General features: G+C 41.4%; 1 protein-coding gene across 1 annotated transcript; it reads left to right on the top strand.

Annotated features, from left to right (window-relative positions):
- Window positions 1–1,179: 1,179 nt before the first annotated feature.
- Window positions 1,180–17,350, top strand: ell2 (elongation factor for RNA polymerase II 2). Its single transcript, XM_053431559.1, has 12 exons — window positions 1,180–1,394; window positions 5,295–5,342; window positions 6,123–6,247; window positions 6,363–6,526; window positions 9,310–9,569; window positions 9,962–10,086; window positions 10,657–10,729; window positions 10,815–11,490; window positions 13,343–13,415; window positions 14,138–14,309; window positions 14,545–14,589; window positions 14,709–17,350. The coding sequence occupies exons 1-12, from the start codon at window positions 1,218–1,220 to the stop codon at window positions 14,823–14,825; spliced, it is 2,055 nt and encodes a 684-aa protein (XP_053287534.1). The 5' UTR covers window positions 1,180–1,217; the 3' UTR covers window positions 14,826–17,350.
- The last annotated feature ends 3,637 nt before the right edge of the window (window positions 17,351–20,987 follow it).

The following is a 20,987-nucleotide window of genomic DNA, read 5'->3' as shown; positions in this document are numbered from 1 at the left end:
TATCTCCTCACTGTGCTTACACAATGCATCTAAATAAATAAATACTGAACCTTCAGCCTGTAATGATGCATTCTGAATTTTACTCAAGCTTCCAAGATGGAAAAGTGCAACTCACTTATTTGTAGCCGGCAAGGTCCACAAGTTCATGCTCTGCCGAGGAATGTACTTTTCAAATTTTTTGAATAACTGACTCAAAAAACACGATCATAAGGGCCTTAACCGAGATGAAAGTTACTCACCTCGTCTTGGAAAACACTGAAACTGAAGTATATAATAGTCCCTGTGGACTCATGAAGTGTGAAATATGTATTCCATATGTATGTGCTGTATTTTGGTCATTTTAATTCATATTCATACTGATGTGGACCAAAATCTGAAATAAACGTGAACTATCTTTGCTTAAAGCATATTTGATCGTTTGATTAGTTCATTCACACCCTTTATTTTGATGTTTGCTGAACTGTGTGCACATGTCTATCTTTAGTTATGAATGCCAATTTTGGTTCAATACCAACATCATGAGGACATTTTGACTTTGTGAAGTCATTTTGGATGCTCCTCACAAATTCATAAAACAGTTTGAGGGTGAAGACCTGGTTTGAGGATTAGGGTTAGAATTAGAGTTAGGGTTACGGATAGAATTAGAGTTAGGGTTAGAGATGTTGTTATGAAGTTTAAGGTTAGTGCAATGCTTTATGCCAATGAATGTCCTCACAACTATAAAGAGTCGTGCATGTGTGTGTGGGTGTGTGCACAGTCACAAAAGCTACCTTTAACAGCTTCCCCAGGCTAGAATTAGTTCTTCCATGTCAGCAGAAAGGAGCAGGAGCAGACCGGCTACTGTGTCTTCAGCGACCAGCCTTGGGTCTGAGGAGAAAAACAAACTAGGGACTTCACAGTTTGTTTTTCTAATTTCTAATAACACTTTCAAACACAGAATCTGACCCAAGGTCCTGATGTTGTTTTTTTTTGCAAACGCACAGCAGAGCTCTGTAGAGCTGCACAAAGAAACACGCAAAGCACAATCATATCCCTCTTGAAGCAATGTGCGTGTGTCTAACGCGTGCATGAGGTGTAGGAACTGACAGTGGCTGAGTGGAAAGTGACAAACTGGAACAGGTTAACACGGTGAAACCAATCCGGAGCGGCGGGGCCGTGAGGCAGAGGCTGTAGTCCCTCCCCGGCTCGCAGTGAGCGCAGGGAGTCCGGGCTGCTAAATGCTCCGGCCTCAGAGGGACGATGGTGGAGGGCTGGTAAAGATGGCGGCGGCGCTCTCCGAGGATGGGAGGTACGGACTAAATTGTGGCCAGCAGAGCGCCGACAGAGTCACCGTACTGCACGTCAAGCTGACCGAGACAGCCGCGAAAGCCATAGAGAGCTACCAAAACTGTGGGGTGAGTGAAGCGGGACCTTTCCAGTGTTTTTAATACGATGCGGAAGAGTCGGGACCGCTCGGGCTGACACGGCTCGACTCAAGCCGGGGAAGCCCGACTGCCACGCACAGCTAATGCTAGGAAGTTAGCTAAGCTGGTGACAGAGCGACTCTCTGCTTGTTTATATTCATTATTCGTGTTTTGTGTCCGTAAATAAAAACACGGGGGAAGGTACACGAGACTTTCGCCTTCTCTCCGGACCTGGTTTTACGAACTGACACGGGTTATTTAGCGCAGAGAAGCGGTGGGTAAAGTTAGACGCTGCGGTTAGCTTGTGTTAGCTCTGCTGGCCAAGTCCATTTTCTTTTTATCCTTCTTCCCAAACGTGACTTTAACCAAACTATGAAAGTGGAGATTTCGGTAAGATGAGAGTTTACCTCACCAGCTCGGGGAACTGACGTTGACTTTAATTCACCGAGGTTGTTAGCGTGCCGACCTCACCAATTAAAGCTAATGTAACTTTACTAGCAAGTTAGTGGCCTTAATTCAATCATGTCTGACTAGCTAGTTCACCAGGTGGTTAAAAGTTGTGGTCATTCCTTAAACCGAACATTACAACCTAGCACGCACAGCTTGGGTTTATTGAAGCTCCTTTTATTTTAAATCTTTATTTAAAAAATGTTGCAGTCAACCGAGCTTCCACAGTGTAGCTACACAGGATGTGAGCCATTTATTTCTGGACTTGCTTGACAAATTTCGGAATTTTGCAAGCGGGTTGTTTCTGAACAATAAATTCTTATTTTAAAACGAGCACAGTATGCAGATTGGCTCAAATGGTCGCTTTTGGTCCAAATACAAGATGTTCGTGTACTTTTAAGGTCTCAACAAACCAGCTCGTCTAATGTTCAGCACGTCGACTCCACTCTCTGAGGAGCCTTTGTGCCAAGAGGACACTGCATAACTGGGCAGATTAAATATAATTTGTTAATCTGGAACTGCACAAATGGCGTAATCTCGTAGAGGTGCCACACAGGTGAACTAATCTGGAGAGAGGTCCCTGCAGCCCTGAGTCGACGAGGGCCGAGTTACCTGACCTCAACTCTGCCAACAACAACGCTCTTACATAACTGTGACAAGGCCCAGGTCTCTGATAGGGTCTGATACACTGTAGCTAGGCATGTTCAGAAGTCTCTGCCACAGCTTTTTATGGCATGGAGCGTGTGTCTGTATGTATGCCACACACACAACCCCCCACCCCACGTATGTGAAAGCTCTTCTCCATGTCAGCCCTGTGTAATTCATCAGATGCCCTCAGAGGAACCCCTTGTTTGAAATGTGGATATAAAACCTGATTTCAAATGATAATTTCAGCTTTCTGTCCCCGGGTGACCTGAGTCATCATGAAGTTGAAGGAATTCTTTTGTGACAGCCTATGCTACAGCCTTTTTGGATGTGGTAATGTTGGTCTGTACGCTGCATTGAGCGGCAGCCTGCCACCTCTTGCTGACTGAGCAGGCAAAACTGCCTGCTTTTTGTTTCTCTCTCCCTCTCAGTAATGTGTGCTGTAGCTCAACCAGTCATCGAACTATGGAAGCTGGCTATCTTTGTCTTTCTGTGGTGATGTGAAATGTGATCAGAACTCTGTGTGTGGGGACTGGTTGGTGTGTGTGAGTGTATGGATAGTGGGGGAGGGAGTCAGCCAGTGGCATGAAGTAGCCTAGCTTGAACTACCATAACCTAGTTAAAAGTGTACATTCTATCCTGAATGGTTTGCATGGTGTTTCATGTATGAGTTGGTAAGCATGTCCAGGAATGCAGAGAAGCTGTTCTTAATAAAATGCACATTCCACTTAAACCAGTTGACGTTTTTCAGAGGTTTATGAATCCGTTCTTCTGTCGCCTTCATGCTTGTGTACAAGTTAGGAGTCCTGTGCTTTCCCGTCCAAATCTATAACTACGCCAGAGCTGCCACAGCATAATTGTGACTGTCAACTCCATTTTCAAGTAACCACCAGCACAGACTTGCAAACCCTTACAGCGTTCACAGATCTCTGCTGTTTGACTCATGTCCAAATTCCAACATTTGTGGCCAGATAAAAACCAACAGTTTTACCTTCCTTCGACCTAAGAAGACGCAGGTGAAGCTGACTCATGTGGTCCCTGTGTAGATTTAAAAACTTAAGCTTTTAGGCACTGCTGCCAGTGGACTGTCATTAAGTGTCTGTGGCTGACTGTTACCTCTGGCTTCTGCAGCACCACTGGTCGGGAACTGGTTCTTTAATTTTTTTATTTGTCACATTGAGCATGAGAAACTAGTGTCTGCCTCACCATTGTTCAGTACAGCAGAACTTTACGTTGCCAATATACAGTGCATCAGACTATAGCAGAAATAATTTGATTTTTTTTTTTTTTTTTTTAGTTATCAATAGAAAAATAACATCCCCATTTTTGATAACTGATTATCAGGGATCCCTTTTTAAAAGTCTAAAATCCAATAATCTAACATTTTAGTCTTAACATTTCTTGACATCTTGCATATGATTGTGACTAAGTTAAAAAAAATAATAGAAGAATTGGAAAATAAGTTATTGTTAAATTACTTTTATACGATTGCATTCGTGTCCTTAGCTTTAGGAAAAACATTTTTACTGGTCAGGCTGTAACAAAACTCTAACAAAGCTGGAACCAATCACCAGTAATGTAAACTGTGCAGCCTGGTCCGAATTTATCAGAGCACTTTAGGCCAGTGTCCACATGTGTTGACTAACGTGTCCTCTACTTTCATCTAAAAATAGCGACTTCTAGAATTAATAAGTTAATATTGTGTCAGTTAATGCTTCTTTCATTTAATGTAGGAAAGTGCATGTTCATCAAGGTCTTAGTGGAGAACAGAACATTTAGTGCTTGTAGAAACCTGCTGAAGATTTACATAAAAACCTGAATCCTGCCTCACCTGTTGCAAGAAACTGCTTAACTTTTAAACTTGTGGCAGGTAGTCAGGAAAACAATCCATAATGAAAGCACACATTCACGCAGCTCTGTGTAGTCATGTTCAGTTGAATGGCAATAGATTACTCATTTACTTTGTAAATATTGCTGGGACTCAGATTTGCCTTCATATCCTTTGTACTTTTTGCCAATATGGAAATGAAATGGGTTTAAAAAAAAGCATAATGGTAATTTAATGTCTTGGAAGTATTAAATATAATTTATTGAATCCTAATATTAATCATTTAAATCATTTTTCAAATAAAAATGCGAAATCTCAATAGTGAGGATTTGTCAATTCTGTATGGTAAATTTCGGACTGGTGGTTAGAATGAACATTTTAGCATCACCTTTGGCTGTAGAGAGTTGTATATGCCACCTTTAACAGTTATTCGGTCAGTTAGTTCAATAATTACTAAAGTAGTCTTTAGCTGAATCAATAAAGCATCAGACACATCCTCACTTTATGTCCTTGCCATGACTGTTAACTGATTTACAGCCCGGTCAGAATGAGGGAGATTGTTTGTCTGCCTGCTCCGCCGGCTCTTCAGGTTTACTCTTTTCGCATAAACCGCCCTTGTCATTTTCTTTCTCAGACATCGAAGGTATGTGCAAATGAGCCGTCAGGTAGCTGTTAGGTTTAGTTTTTACATCATGTTTAAGTGCTCTGACTTTAATAGAATAGAAAGGTGCAGTCAGCTTTTGTCACTGCTTGTTTCGAGGTATTCTTTGTCTAATGGGACCCCAGGTCTCTGCTGTTCTACACCCACATTTTATTTCTGAAAAGTAAACGGTGTAACATGTTATACACCACAATTTTGTTATGGTAAAGTGGAGCTGTTTGTTAACTACCCAACTAGCATTGCTCTCCATGCATCCCTTTTACATTTACAGTGACTGTTCAAGTAAACTGTTGCTTCTTCTACCTTTCAGAATGTACCTTCTTCACGGCCAACAATACAATTCAAGGGACTCCAAGGGGTAAGTCCTTTACCTGTTGTGGAATGGGTATAACCCATTATTTATATATTCATAAGGGCATGTAAATTATTGGTCCATTATAGCTTGATCACAAGTGCATCAGTTGCTTATTTTTTTGAGTGAAAAAATACAGTAAATTTGCTTCAAAAATACAGTATTAAAATGGCAACAACAGTCCCCGTAACTTTCCCCCCCATTTTTCAGTGTTCATTCAGAAACAGTTTGTGTTTGTCATATAAAAAAAAGTATAAATGTTACATCATCTATAAAAAAAATGTTCCTTCTTACCTATACCAATGCGGTCGATATGGAGTACGTTCTGTTAAGAAGATGACAGGAATTTTGCTGACAGTTTATCTAGCTCTGGAAATTACCACTTCTTCACTGCTCTTAAAAACTACTTGCCAGCGGCAGTACAGCAGAACTGCTGTTTTTAAAAAGGCGTAGAAGTGATTTTCCAGGGAAAGAAAATTGCAGTTTTATCTGGGTAAAACTGACATCAGTAGTTTAATTTGGTAATTTAGTTGTAGGAAACTAGTTCCACTGATTGTATTCAACAATTAATATGACTCGCATGCAGCCTCCCCTTAGCTGCTGAGATCTCAGATCTTCCTGGCTCATGATAACTCCTATGTTTACATGTAGAAAGTATGTGAAGCTATGGAACATTTTAACGCTGAGGAGAAACCCCAGGCCAAGTTATTTTCTCTGACACTTAGGAGTGCATATATACTACAAGTTGTTATTCTTTTATTTATATGTGAATTTTCTTTTTCACAGCGCATTAAAATTCCCAAAACCAATTCCTCGTCTGACACCTTCAACAGTTTTGATTTCTACCTGTCTAATGTGGGCAAAGACAACCCTCAGGGAAGCTTTGAGTGCATCCATCAGTATGTGTCAAGGTAATGGTAATCACTGGTCAGCTGAATCATCTGTTAACCGTCTTAACCACACGTTGCTGGAACGTAATCCCTCTCTGCCTCACATTTCTCTCTCATACTCCCTTTTTGTCTCCAGCTCAGGGGCCTCACACCTGGCATTGTTGGCAACAGTACAGGACAAGGTCACAGTGTGCGCCACTAATGACTCCTACCAGGTGACCCGGGAACGCATGACCCAGGCTGTGGAGGATACACGTGAACGTGGGACCAAAGTCATCAAACCCGGGGGCCAGTACATAGGTAAGGCAGTCACGGAGGTCTCCCTTATCTTCAACTGTCACAAACAGATGCCAAGTTGTATCCCAGCTCACCAGCCCGGCTTTCCATTCACCTCTCAGCACCTCTCCTCTCTTTTCAGTCTCGGCCCCTCTTTTAGGGACTGAATAGGTGAAAGCTGACAGCCTCAATCTATTCAAAGCCATTATTGCAACTGACTGAGCCATTATGCCTTTTCAGCCTTTTCCAGATTATCAGTCTCACTGATAAGGGCCAAACGTGTCGTATGACGTTGTTTTTGTATTGTAGATACATAACTCGCCAAAATAACACTAAATGGCGTAAATGACTAGAGTATATATTCCAGCACTTAACATCACTTGCAACGATTCAGGACTTGTTTCCCTTATACTTGATGAACATCAGTGCATGTCAAACACTTTCCTGTCCGCTCCACCTCGCAGTGCCTGGGTTTGAGTCACACAAGCTGGACAGAAAAGTTAATCTTTGATAATCTAATTTGGCTTCACTCTCTCCACCCTCACTCGTATGTCTTATCCAACTCGGTGCAGGTCAAGCAGAGGATGTGCAACAGAACAAAGTGCTGTTGTAATGTCTTGAGCTAAATGTGTTTTAAACTTTCCTTCCGTTCTGCTTTATTTTCAGCATCTGGGTATTGTAACTTTCAAATCTCTGACCATATGGAAACAGTTTGGATGTTAAAGATCTTTTAAACAACTCAACAGAACAGAATTCAAAATATGTTGTGTTACTTACAACTAGGTATGCATATATTACACAGTTAATTGGCTACTGTTATTGTAAACACATTGGATTAAAGGGCACCAACAAAAGTAGACATTCCTCCAGACTTACGGTAAAAATCTTTTGACAAACATTCTAAATGAAGTTTTTCTTTCTTATCTTTCTCCAGTTTTTATTTTCCGGAAGTTTGAAAACTTCAGCTCTAAGGATTCTTCTTGGGGCTTTCTGCTTAAAATGTCTGCTAATAGTGAATGAATAAACTTTCAGCCTTAGAGTAAGTCTATATGCACAGTGGAACATTTCTAGTTTCATATATAGTCAAGATGCTAATGAATGTAAAGATACCATAATCTGTTTGATACTTGCAAGTCAAATAGAAACCTCAAAGCTGCGACAACCTGTGGTCACTGTTTATTCATATGTAGATGTCTCTGTTATGAACATCCTGACTGTTCTAAAAGTATCTCGCAATTAATAAGTTATCAATGGTAACAATATCATATGACAGCCAGTTAGTTAGTTCTTGTCGACGACTGAAGTTAAGCTCCGTTCACTAAACGTCTGATGCAATTTCAGAATTTAAAATCTCCCCGGGCCTGTTTTTCTTGGCTCTGGGGAACGATTTGCATACACTGCCCCAGATAGAAACTGGGAAACGAAAGGAGCCGCAGAGAAAAGGGGTGGAACAGGAGCTTGTAGCAGCTGGTTTTGCGCGAGCACCCTATTTACGAATGCAAGGTGGGCTTTAGTTTCTGGTTTTCACAGGCTCTTAATTTCAGGCAACAGCCCCTAACGTGTTCTTTTTTTTCTTCTTTTTTTACCTTGTGTGTTTGAGAGCTGCACAACCGTTGTCTTTACAAAAGCTGTGGCACTTAACATTCTAAGCTACTTCCCTCTTGAACTCTATATGTTCTATATGTTCTAATATAGACTGACTATTTCTGAAGGAGGAAACTTAATTACTTAAGCTTTTCACCTGCAGCAATCTGTCACTAGCCTGTCAACAGCATCTGAGAGCCTACGCCTCCTCACCCTGCTCCTAAATTTCTTTTTGACATGGATGGTGTTGGTGGGGGGGGACTTTTTCCTTACTCTTCCTACCTCTAACCTTAATTTCTTAAAGAGCTTCAAAATTTCATAATGACCCTGAAGCTGATAGAGAAATGTGCAGGCGCCCTGGCTAAGCACATGGCTCAGCTTCACAGAACAGAGGCGTTGATACAGAGACTCACAGTTCGCTGTGTAGTTTGGTGAGGGATCCTGTTTCTTATGACTGACGCTTTAACATAAGTTCATTTGAAGACCTCTTCCCTTCAAGAACTCTAAAGGTAACTAGCAGGAAAAAAATCAGGTAGTTTCTGCGTGGAATTTGTTTATATTAAGATGTTAGGAACAACTCTTAATTTAGCCTCTTTTAACCTGTAGATCCAATTACCAATGTTTATTTTCTCCGCCAAGGAGGTTTTGTTTCCCCTGCATTAGTTTGTTTGTTAGTTAACGGGATTACTCAAACTGCTCAGCCCATTACTGATCAAATCTCATTGAGGGGTGGGGCATGATCCAAGAAGATGCATTCAATTTTGGTGCTGATCTGGAGGTGAATTCAGAAGAGAGAATTTACTTTTTTAACATTTTGAGATGGACATTCATGGATTTCTCAGAATATATACAATAAATAATTATAGTATATAATTTGGTTCAGAGCCAAAGACAAATCTTGATCTATCGAATTTAAATGTGGTTTCATATTGGGCCTTGGTGGAGGCAAGCGCTCTACTCAGTACCATTCTCGGATGAAAATAGGTTTGACTTAGTCATTTCAATCCGATCTCATTTGCCTGCAGTTTCATGCTACATATCCTGGGTTGGACAGTACATTTTTGCAGGTGCATATCTGTAGGTCAGTATCAATCAGTCAGTTAAGGATGGTAAACAGGAAAGTTGAGCAAATTCCTGCCAGAACTGTCCAAATGTTAGAACAATGTATGATTATTCGCTGCAATGTAGAGAAGATCAATGTTGCCTTTACCTTCTTTCCCTAGGAAAACGAGTCCATATCCGTAAGCCTGCAATATCAAACACAGAGATGGTCCCCGAACGCAAGCGCTCCACACCCATCAACCCAGCCAACACTATTCGCAAGTGCCTTTCCAATAACCCTGTGTCCCAGCGGCCGTTCAGGGACCGCCTCATCCATCTGCTGGCACTGAGGCCCTACAAGAAGCTGGAAGTGCTCGCCCGTCTGCAGCGGGATGGTATCAACCAGAAGGACAGAACTTCACTGGGGACAACCTTGCAACAGGTACTGTGAGGCGTCTTGTGTGTTGTTTTTTTTTGCTATATATTCCTAAATATCCAGGGCAACTTTGAAGGGAAGCATTAACACATCCTCTTTATACCTTTTACTAAAGTTTATATATAGGCTTTTTACGTGTACATGGGTTCTTTAAGTGTCTAATTGGATCCCTGAGCACCTTCTACTCTTCTTAAAGATGAGATCGAGGTTTACTTATCTGCCGGAGAAAATCTGCTTCATTATATAAAGGCTTCATTTAGTTAGAAAAAAGACACCTCCCACTTGATCGTTGAACATTATTTGCCTTCCCAGATGTTTGCACAGGAAATGTGAAGTTTCTTTTCATGTTTTCTATATATGTTCTGTCATTGTTTAACTTTAAATGTGTGTGTGCACAGGTGGCCAACCTGAACCCCAAAGACAACACGTACTCCCTGAAGGACTTTATTTATCGTGATGTCCAGCGAGACTGGCCTGGTTACTCTGAAGATGAGAAGACCCAGGTGGACCGGATCCTAGCTCGGTAGAGAAACCGACCGTTTATAGCTTAAAGACATACTTTTAGACAAATAAAATTTAAATTTGTAAAACTTGAATTTTAAATTAAAGTGATAGTCTACACCCTGGGGGTAGAAGTTGTCTGTACCTTCACACAGTTAAGTTTATGTCAGTCTGAAACAATGTTGGTTACAGTGGAACAGACGTGTTAATGGGAAAGTACTCCCTAACCTAACCCTAACCCAGCTAATCGGTTCAACATTGCACTTCCTTGGGCCCTTAGTAATACACATAGCCAGTGTGAAGCAGATGGAATGCACAGCCACGCACAGACAGACAGTGATAGCTGGAATTGGTAGATAGATGTTTGCTAGCTCCCACTTTTATTTGTCTGGCTGGCCACTAGGGGAGGCTATATATTACAAAAAAGAATGTACGTCCTACATGACCTGTGCGTTTATAATAAGGACACTGGATATGCAAACAATTGCTTTAAAAAAGGTGGGTCTTCCTCAGTAATGTAACGATAGCAGAGCACTGCCCTTTCATTTTTGTTTCTGTTCCCAACTTACTCCACTCTTCCTTTCTTTAACAGCAAATTAGGTCTTCCCACTGAGACACTGTCATCAAGCAGTTCTCCCAAAGACGGGGCCCCCACATCCCCCCAGGTATCTTTACAAATTGACACCAAGTCCCACACCTGCAGTGAAGTATGACACTTTTGGCTAAATTCTGGGTATTGTTTTCTGACAGAAACGGCTGCCAGACTTTGACTTCATCGACCCATTGGCGCCCAAGAAAGCCCGCATCTCACACCTCAGCAATCGAGGGCCAGCTGCATCTTCATCCTCCTCCTCTGACCGCCATGAGGATGAGGGCAGCCCCAGCTCTAAACGCTCGTCCCTACCCTCCATCACCTCGGGCCCTCCCACTCATCTCCCCATTTCCTCCCACCCTCCCGCACCCTCTCACCAGCAGCCCAGCCCGGCCTCCAACACCAACTCTCCAAGCACCCCGGAGGGCTGTGGCACCCAGGATCTGCCCATGGACCAGAGTTCCTCTTGTAGAGACCCTTCTCCCAGCCCCTTCCCCTCTGATAGGACCCTGCAGGACCGATTTCTTCAACCGGTCCCAATTCCAAGAACAGCCTCCTCCCCCAGCCCTCCTCCCCGCACCTCACTCACAGTTACCTCCACTGTCATCACCAGCCCTCCTTTGTCCAGCAGCACCAACAAGAAGGTCAAAAAGAAATCCAAGAAGCACAAAGACAAGGATCGGGAGAAGGACAAAGGGAAACAGGTGGAACGAGGCAGCAGTAGTCCTCCCAGTGTGACGGTGCTGGCAGAGGAGATTCCTAAAGCCAAAAAGAAACGCAGTGCTGAGGAGGACAAGAGAGAAGTTATCGAAAAACATCCTCACAACGATCAAGGTTTGTTTCTAGCTCATTTATTATCTGCATAATCATACTTCCCAAGAACAACCATAGCAGCTCTTTTATTGCATGTGTAGTAGAGCTTGGTATCGCAACTGATCAATCGATTAAATTCTGATCTTCACGGTCAAATAGTTTCAGTTACCATTTGAAGTCCACATTAATTCAGTTAAAAATATTTCAGTTATAACGCAGAGTTTACTTGGATTAAAAAGCGATTCTCAGAGAATTGTTCAAACAGCCTCTAACATAAAATGTTAAAGGTTACATTAAGTATGGCCTAATCAGCAATGCGGAATAACCATGTATGGATCTTCAATGTAATATAAACAGTCAAATCAGCCAGTCTGAATAAAACGTGCGTAATGTGAACATCACTCAAACCCCTGGAAAAGCTTTTGTGCAGTCACCTGCAGTGGATGGGAAGAGAAACAGCCCAAAGTATGAGTGAGGCAATGCTCCACATCTGCTCACAGCTTGGACCCTTTATACTTTACTGAATGTTTAAATGTTGTATATCAACAATGAATTATATTTAATGGAGAGGGGTTTTCATACTGACAATCCCACAGAGAATTAACAGGACCCCTGTGGATCATACAAGCCTCATGTAGCTAATTGTTCAGCCCACAGTTGACTTGCAGGAGAAGATAACTGTAATTGGCAAACAAGCTCCGATAAACGCAGTGTGCACCACCACCTGCTTATCAGATAGCATGCAAACGGAGTTGATAACCTTGACATTGAGATGTCTTAATATTTTTGCAGTTTTAGGACAAGATGGAGAATATCCCTTGCATGTTCTAAAGCACATATTAATGCCTACCAACAGTTGATGTTGGTGACCAACTCAAAAGAGTGTTTCCTCTCCAACAGAAGAAATACTAACATACATTTAGTAAATAAGCCTTTCATGTAGTACAGCATAGGTGAAAGCATTGTGTGTGTGTCAGTAAATCAAGCAGCATTGGCGTGTCTTGTGACTGACACACCTCCTCTCTCCGACTTTTCAGACCGTTTATCTTTCAGACTTTGGATTGTTGTTCACCAGGTTTCAGTGTTTATCTCAGTTCTGTATTTTACAGCCTGACCATCTTCCTTGATTACACTGACACACTGGATTGATATTAGCTTTCCTCTCTTTGGCTTTTAGATCTGGTTGACCTGACATTAAAATGCTGTGGTTGTTTTTGTGACACTCTGCTTCCTCATAGTCTGTGTTGTTATTACTGTCTTTTTTTTAATTATAGTTACGACTTGACTTTTCCTCGTCACGCTGCAGATTTGACCAGCTGTCTGTTGGTGATAGATTTGACTACACTTGTTATGGCGGTTGAGTTTGGGTTTCACTCATCAAAGCAGTTGCTGACTGTCATATTTGGTTTATTTAACCACAGTGTTAATACCAGAAATGATGTATGTAAATTAATCTGTGTAATACCATCTAGTAAAGCAGGACAAAAAACTTGTAGGTGCTGAATTACCGTGTATCGTCTTAAAAATAATTATACTGATATGTTTAATAATTACTAATACAGCAAAATATCTTCTTTATGATATTTCACATGAATTGGATTCTTTAGTGTCCTTAGCATATTTGGCATATTTGTCTGATATCAAGTCATAATCGCAAATCATATACAAATAGTATCCATATAAAAAGCCTCCAAGACCCACTGTCCACTTTAGTTTAGTGTGACACGTACTGATAAATGAAAATAATTTATTGACTATTATATATTTTGGCTGTTGATCATGCAGCTAAATAGTCATCCATCTTTGCAGAGTGTTGATACTGTGTATTATGGATGTATATTTAGAATCATACACGTTTCTCTTGTCCTCGCAGACTCTTCTGACAAAGAGAAACCGGTCCAGTCCACTGAGTTCTCCTCCACTATTGAGATGCCTGACTATGTAGTGTGAGTAAACTTCCTCTTTTCCACATTGTGACCCTCTTGACCTTTTTCAGGCCTCCTTTCTTCAGTCAACACGATATGAAAACACATTGAGAAATATCTGTCATTAAACAAGATTGTGATAAAAGACACATCTGAGAATTAAAGGGGACATATTGTGAAAATTCCACTTTTGTAGTTCTTCTACACGTTAATTTGGGTATTTGGCATGTCTACCGTCCCAAAAACGATGGGAACAAGCCGGGGGAGCCGGCTAGTGTTACAGCGTTAGCTGGCTGCTACCCGTCAGACATCTAAGTGGCCGCATAAACATGCCGATCGTCGAGGCGGAGACCCCCGGGACACCCTTAAACGTTGACTCAACAGTGTGGAAGGATGCTGTTACAGACATTTCATTAAGACCCCAAGGAACAATATCAACTGTGGTAAAATGGGCATACGATGGGTCCTTTAAGACTCTGGAAATTCAGGAGTAAAATTAGGTGCGTTGCGTTGGATTTGTGCAGTCTGTTTTTCTTACATGACTCCACATGGACTGTTCTGTTCTTTCCCTGTCACAGGGACTTGATATCTGTTGCTTATCAGAAACTGAGAAGCTCAGCTGTTCTTAAACAGCAGTCCCAACTTTCCTCCAATTTTAATTTATTCCTTTTAGACGACTGCTTTCTTCCTGCACATGACTCCTCATGAGCATGGGAAGACTTAATGTTATTTTCTGCTTACAGGAAGTACATGCCCTTAGTGTCCATGGACCAGCGGCAAAGCTTCAAGGATGACTTTAATGCAGAGTATGATGAGTACCGCCTGCTGCACGCCCGAGTGGAGCGCATCACCCGCCGCTTTACCCAGCTGGACACCCAGTGCCGGAAGCTCTCGCCTGGCACCAAAGAATTCCAGGTCAGCTTAACAGTTGGCTTCTACATTCTTTTTACCCTGTTAAAAGTTTTTTTTTGTAGTTTTTCCTTACTCTTGTTGAGGGTTTAGGGCAGAGGATGTCACACCTTGTTAAAGCCCTATGAGACAAATTGTGATTTGTGAATATGGGCTATACAAATAAAATTTGATTTGAATAGTATGTAGGAATTTGCATTAAACATTCAAACCTAGTAAACTCTTATTTTGAATTTTACAGAAAGTGCAAGAGGAAGTCTTGAAAGAGTACAAAAAGATGAAACAAGTAAGTACTTACACAGACGCTTGTCTGTTTATGATTAGGTTTTGTTTTTATCGACCACAGCAGGAGCTGCTGGGGGGTGATGACTGTGGTCTGATCTTTTGTGAACGTTTGTTTTACAGCACAACCCCAACTACCACGAAGAGAAACAGCGTTGCGAGTACCTGCACAACAAGTTGGCTCACATCAAGCGGCTAATAGCTGATTTTGACCAGCGCAGAGCCCAGGCCTGGTGCTGAGAGCATGGCACACGACGTCTTCACTAATCAGTATTGAGAACGGAGTGTTGAACCAGGAGGGGGCGTTCTACCGGCTCTTGTTTTTGAACACCTCTTCAGTTACTGCCTCCACAATACCCCCACCCCCACCCCTCCTTCCCTCTTTCATTCTGCCCCTCATCCTTTTTCATTCCTTCCTCCTTTTCCGATCTTTGATTCCACAGGTTTCATTGTTGCCTGAGTTCTTGAAAATCTCACTTTTAATTTTCACCCCTCCCCCGTCCTTGGCTTTCTCAATGAGCTCTTCTTGAAATTCAAACCACTGGACCAGTGGAAGGAGCTGCCTGCATGTGGGAAGGTTTTGGGGGAAATAAACTTAAACTCTTCTAACTTTTGAAGGACTTATCCTGAGGCAAAAAAAAAGAACAAAAAAAGTATTTTTGAGCATCAGAGAAAATATTAACATGTATTTAAGTAAAAAAGAAAAGAGAGGGAGATCTATTTATTTTGAGACTCGCAGTGCAAAAGACGAGTCCACAGATGATATATTGTTTAACTTTTCTTGAAAACAATGCAAAAAAATTACAGCGGCCTTATGTGTTTTGACTTTGTGAAGCCATTTTGCACGCTAGATTAATTATGTCTTCTCATTAGGCAAAGACGTCTCTCCTGGCTCATTTCCTGTCTCCTTACACGAAACTGGTGGATAACATTTTAACAAATCTCTGACGTTTCCTAGTTCGAGGCTTAAACGGCAGGAAATGAGACGGGACGGAGAAATCTCTAGAGCCGAGTGAGACGCATCAACAGTATGTGTGCATGGATTGTAAATTTAGCTGTAATGACCACAAGGTGGTGGGTGGGGTGAATAAATGGAGTATGATCCCTCCCATCAGTGGGGGGCAGTATTCCCTGCACCAACAGTGTTTAATGTGCACGGTGCATTATGGGTGCCTTAAGGTGTTTATACTCGAATATGTCGAGTTGGGCCGACCCTTAGGGGCCACAGTCGACACAAAGGAACTACAACTGCCTGGAAACAGGTGTGTGTGTGCGTGTTTGTTTGTCTGCGTGTATGTGTGTGAGTGACGGAGCGAGCGAGAGCAGTTGCGGAAGGAAAGGATGTTAGGTCTGGAACGAATGTTACAAATTGTCTGTGTGTATGGTTGTGCATTATGTGGAGTGACAGAAAAAAAGTGAAAAGTTGAGAAAAAGTGAGAAATATGAAAAACAACAACAAAAAAAAGCTGCTACAGTGTTGAAACCAGCCAGAGCACTCAGGATCACCCTGGCTGGAGTAACAGTACCTGATCTTAACTGAGGAGACGTAGAAGATCCTTGTTTTCCAGATTGTTTCAAATGTAAAAACCTGGAAAGGACCACGGCTGCCTCTTCAGCTTTATCCTGCGGCAAACAGTCTGTGTTTTCTGTTCTAGAAAGCAGCAGAAACTTGTCATCCACCCCAGGACTTAAATCTGTATCACGATGTTTCATTTATTTGACTCTCAAATAGAGTTGTGAAGGCGTTCAGAGTAACTTTTTTTTTTTTTCCTTTTTTTTTTTCGTGTCAACATTGATGCAGATTTAGTTCAATCGGTGGGTGAATGAATTAATCTTTATTTCAACAAGGGAAAATTTGTTTACAAACCTGTGTTAAAATTGTTTGCCAAAAATTAAAGACTTTTCTGGTACAGTTTCCATGTAGTACAATTTCTGATTGGGGCTTAATTAAAAAAAGACACTAAGAACCTGAAGGAGTCACTGGAAAAATTAAAGACCCTTGAGTTTAGGGCTGTGAAGAGGAATGTAGTCCATGTTCCCCCTAGGAATATTAACACTTCAGTTCCTTCCAGGAAGTTTAATATAAAATATGTCTGTGTCCTGTACTGGAAACAAAAAGTGGCACAAACTAGAGATTTAAGTTAATATTGGCCATGTTCATTTCAATCTCATACTTTGGTTTGGGCATTCAGTCAAAGAGTCTGTCTCTGCAGCAGACAGTCTGTTTTGATCTGCTGTCAGAATCAATTCAACGTGATCACAAACCCTGTTAAACTCGCTTGATGTCGTTCAATTGTTTTGGACATGAATATCAGCACTTTTATTTTGGACGTGACACAACAGCCAGTTAGAAAAATGTCCACAAGAGTTGAGACTCTACTTGAGATGCACACTTCACTCTGTCTGTGGGTCCAGGGTCTGTGTTTTGATCTTTTTGTCCGGTTTTCCCTCGGTAATGGTCATTCCCAGCGTTTAGAGCATCGCAAAGGGCAACTGTGACTGAAAGAAGGCTGAGGTGTCTCACAAAGACGTCAAAGCGTTGTCCATTGCCGCTGTCCTCTCAGCCTTCCGATGATTTGTTTTAATCCAAAACAGTATCAGTTACAGTATCTTATCACTGTGGAAGGAAGTGAGAGGGGAAGAGGTGCTCCAGCTCTTCTCAGACGAGAGAAACCACTGAAAATCAAGTGAATAATAAGTGATATCTGATCCTTCCCAGCTGAAAATGTACAAGACATTTCAATAAAAAAAATCACAAGTTTAAACTGGAAAATGTCTCGTCTTTTTTTCACATCTTTTACGGTCATTTAAAGAAGCCACAATAATAATGTAAGATTCGAAGGCATTAGTAGGAACTGAGGTCGGCAGTGACATTATGATACCTCCATCCTGACGTCAATGCCCTGCACAAAAATAGATTAATCATGACGTGGACATAGACCTGCATTTATTATTTCTTTACTTTCCTATTGTCTTTAGGGAAATCTAATGCTTTCATTTGCACACTGCTGGAAGAAGACACTTCATAAAATGTTTGTTAAATTGTTTGTAAATGCACAGTATGCAACGTACTGCCACTAGGGGTCCCACTATCCAAACCTTATCTCAAATGATGGTATGATGACAGTTGTCTCACTTCAGTCAGGTTCTCCTAATCAGGGTTCCTTCAGTGTTGAGTGTTCAGGAGGTCTTTACTTCATCATAAAGGTTTCACGTGTCTCTGACAGACACATGACAGAGGAGCTGTGAGCAGATCTGCTAACGTTGGCTTTGATTTTCTCTCATTTCAGATCCAAACATCGGATGTTAAACTCTTTATCCTGTTAAAATATATCATTTAAACTACCACAGTAGTTAACTAAACAGTATTTTGACAGCTTTTAGCAGATGTGTATATGAGGACATTAGAAATGGACGAGGACTTAAAGGTTACACAGTACACCTTAGGTAAACACAGGTGTTACTATCACATTCATTAAGGCTCTGTCCAAATAGCCTTGTTGAATGTGATTAGTAACACCTGTGTTTACCTACTACTTTAGGTCAAAATGGCTGCCGTGAAGAGTCTCTATTGCCGCGTTCCATTAAACCTCAGAGCTTGGAATATCCGATCCCCGAGTCGGAAGTTGCAACTAGAACACCCCCTCAAGTCGGATCTCCACACGGAAGGTCGGAGGAACCTCAGCACCCCCGACTTCAAAATCCCAGAAGGCCCCTCTGTAGATCAACAGTAGTGAAAGTTGTAGTTTCTACTTTTTATTAGTGTTATTATTCGTAAAATGCAGCGTAATGCGTTATTATGAACTGTTTTTGCTAACAATGGCTAGCTGGCTAACATAAACAATGTTCCTGTGCACTTGGAACGCCATCAACTTGGGTTATTCGGTTGTGACGTCATTCTGAGGCCCAAGCTCCGAGGTGGCATATCATCCTGGTTTAAAATTTCCGGAATAATTTTTGCACGGTGTAATTACACAACACAGGAAAATATATAATGTATACATACATAATTTGAGTCAAGTTATTTTTAGACATTTAATTAAACCGTACAATATAAAGCGTAGAATGGAGTTTTAACACCACCTATCATCAGGGCCAAAAACACAAGTTAAAACTGCATTGATCTCACTGAGGCAGCAGGTATCGCTTGAACCAGTTGTAGAAACTAACCGTGTATATATATATATGTTTTTGCATGACAACCATTGCCCGAATAAATTCAAAACATTCCAAGCTCTCTTGGGAGCCCTCTACTGGTCACATGAGCAGGCCCTCAGGCCCTGGCTGTCAACAGACATGACTAAGGTCATTCATCCAATTCAGCTCGTGTCCACAGATCGCACTGTGTACTCAGAACGTTTTTATAAGCCTAGACAGATTCATTATGGGCTTTTTCATGTAACATTTGACTCAGTTGTAGTTTACCAGGAGCTTATGCTGATCTTGATTCTTAAAGCTATTGAGCACCAGCAGAGTTAACAATCATGAGGGAGAAGATGGTGATGGTTCTGGCTCTGTGACCTTCAGGTGTGTCGTACCTCAAGTCTTTATAAGTGAGAGAGTGTCCTATGAAAAATCTAAATAATAGAAACATTGCTCAGTGGTAGAATGCTTTTTACTCAACAATAACAAAGACATGGATTTCTCATTTCATTAAATTGATCTGTCTAATTAGTATTTTAATAACTTGGTATCAGTGCTGGGTTAACTATTGAGCAATGCAGCTGACAGCCATGGAGCACCAGAACAACTGCATATCAGTTGCTTTTGTTAGTTGATTATTGTAGGGGGCAGTTGAACCACTAAAGTATCAACTAAATGGAGTGTCTTATAATTATAGATTTAGCTGTCTTGTACATGGCCCTGTTTCAAAATTCAGCTTTTAAGCTTTAACTTTTAAGCTTGTGCTCACATAATCAGATTGGATCAAATTTCCTGACAGAAAACCAGGGCTCAGGTGGAATTATTTCAGCTGAGGTGAACTGTTTGGTTTTGACGTCATAAAGGAACATAAAGTGAATGTTGTAAGAACTCTTCATGATGGAGACCTGCTGCTCCTGGTACAGGCACAATGTGCAGGGATGTGGTTTGGAGGTTAAACAGCTAATTATTCTCCTGTGTGTCCTTAACAGATTAATCCCATAGTCAACATGACAGTTCCCCAAAAGTAAAGCCAATCTGGTGCCAGTATAGAACGTAAATGCCGCCTCGTCTATGTTAACGGCTGGGACATGGACAAAATACAAAATAAATATATATATCAAACAAAATGTTCTCAAAGATAGTCTCTGACATTTTAGGTTGTTCTTATCACACTGATGTACGTTCAAATGTTCATATTTTCTTGCAAGCTAAGTTTTAATTAGTTATTTGATCAAAATTATGTGAAATTGATCAATTGAAATTAGTCGAGCCTGTGTATTGACTGGACCTCACTCTTGTGGCTCCATCCCCGATTACTAATGTGCAGACTCTGGCTCCCAATCTAAATGGATATTATAGCTGTGTCCCAATTCAAGGTCTGCCCTCTTTGGAGGACTCTATGGCCTTTGTGGAGAGTGTAAATCGAAGAGGGTGAACTGAAATGAGGCGGTTAGGTCAGCAGAGGATGCCGTTGCTTTGTTAGCTACTTTGAGCCTCTGCACTTATACTGCAGCTCAGCCACCCACATGGCTATATGGTTAGTTTTATCATCGTCATAGGTTGAACCATCCACCCGTTGGATCCTTTGTTGCTCAGGAGGGGAAGGACGCATTCGCCGGCCACATTTGAAGGACCTGTTGAATCTAAATGGGACAGACTAGTCAAGTTGCTTCAATGCAATGTCTTTAGGTCTCTTAAGGATATGGCCACTGAATTGAGACACAGGCTGCGTTTGAATTACACTCACTCATTAACGCTTACATCACTATATAGTGACTTTTATTTAGCGGCTTACGAAAAGGACGCTTTCAGACACAACTCAGCATATTTTATCTGCACTTTTCTGAGGCCAGTGGAAAATCCCAAAACAAATTGGATATGTTTATATATATTTTTAGGTAAAAAGCACGTTGAATGTCATTATTAGAATGTAGAAATAAACTTTCTCCGCCGTTTGATCTGCTCTTATTTACAATTGTACGACAGGTCGGGCTATTCCTGGTTCCCTCTCTCCTCTTGTTTCCACTAGCGCAATGCAAGATGCTATATATTGCTCAGTTCGGGAGCATCGGTTGTACACTACCTCTCACGATGCATTGTGGGAAACAAAACTTTTGGACAGCAAAATGGCAACTCCCTATATATTCCTTAGTGAGTGATTTCAGACACAGCCACAGAGATTGGCTTTATTCCTGGACCGGGGGAGGAAGTGGAGACACGTCGTCCATCTTTAGACTCAGTCTATGGTTAATCCTATCG

This window comes from Pleuronectes platessa, chromosome 2 (genome assembly GCF_947347685.1).
Source record: "Pleuronectes platessa chromosome 2, fPlePla1.1, whole genome shotgun sequence".
Classification (NCBI taxonomy): domain Eukaryota; kingdom Metazoa; phylum Chordata; class Actinopteri; order Pleuronectiformes; family Pleuronectidae; genus Pleuronectes; species Pleuronectes platessa.
Note: the sequence above shows the minus strand (reverse complement) of the source record. Positions and strands in the feature narration are given on the sequence as shown.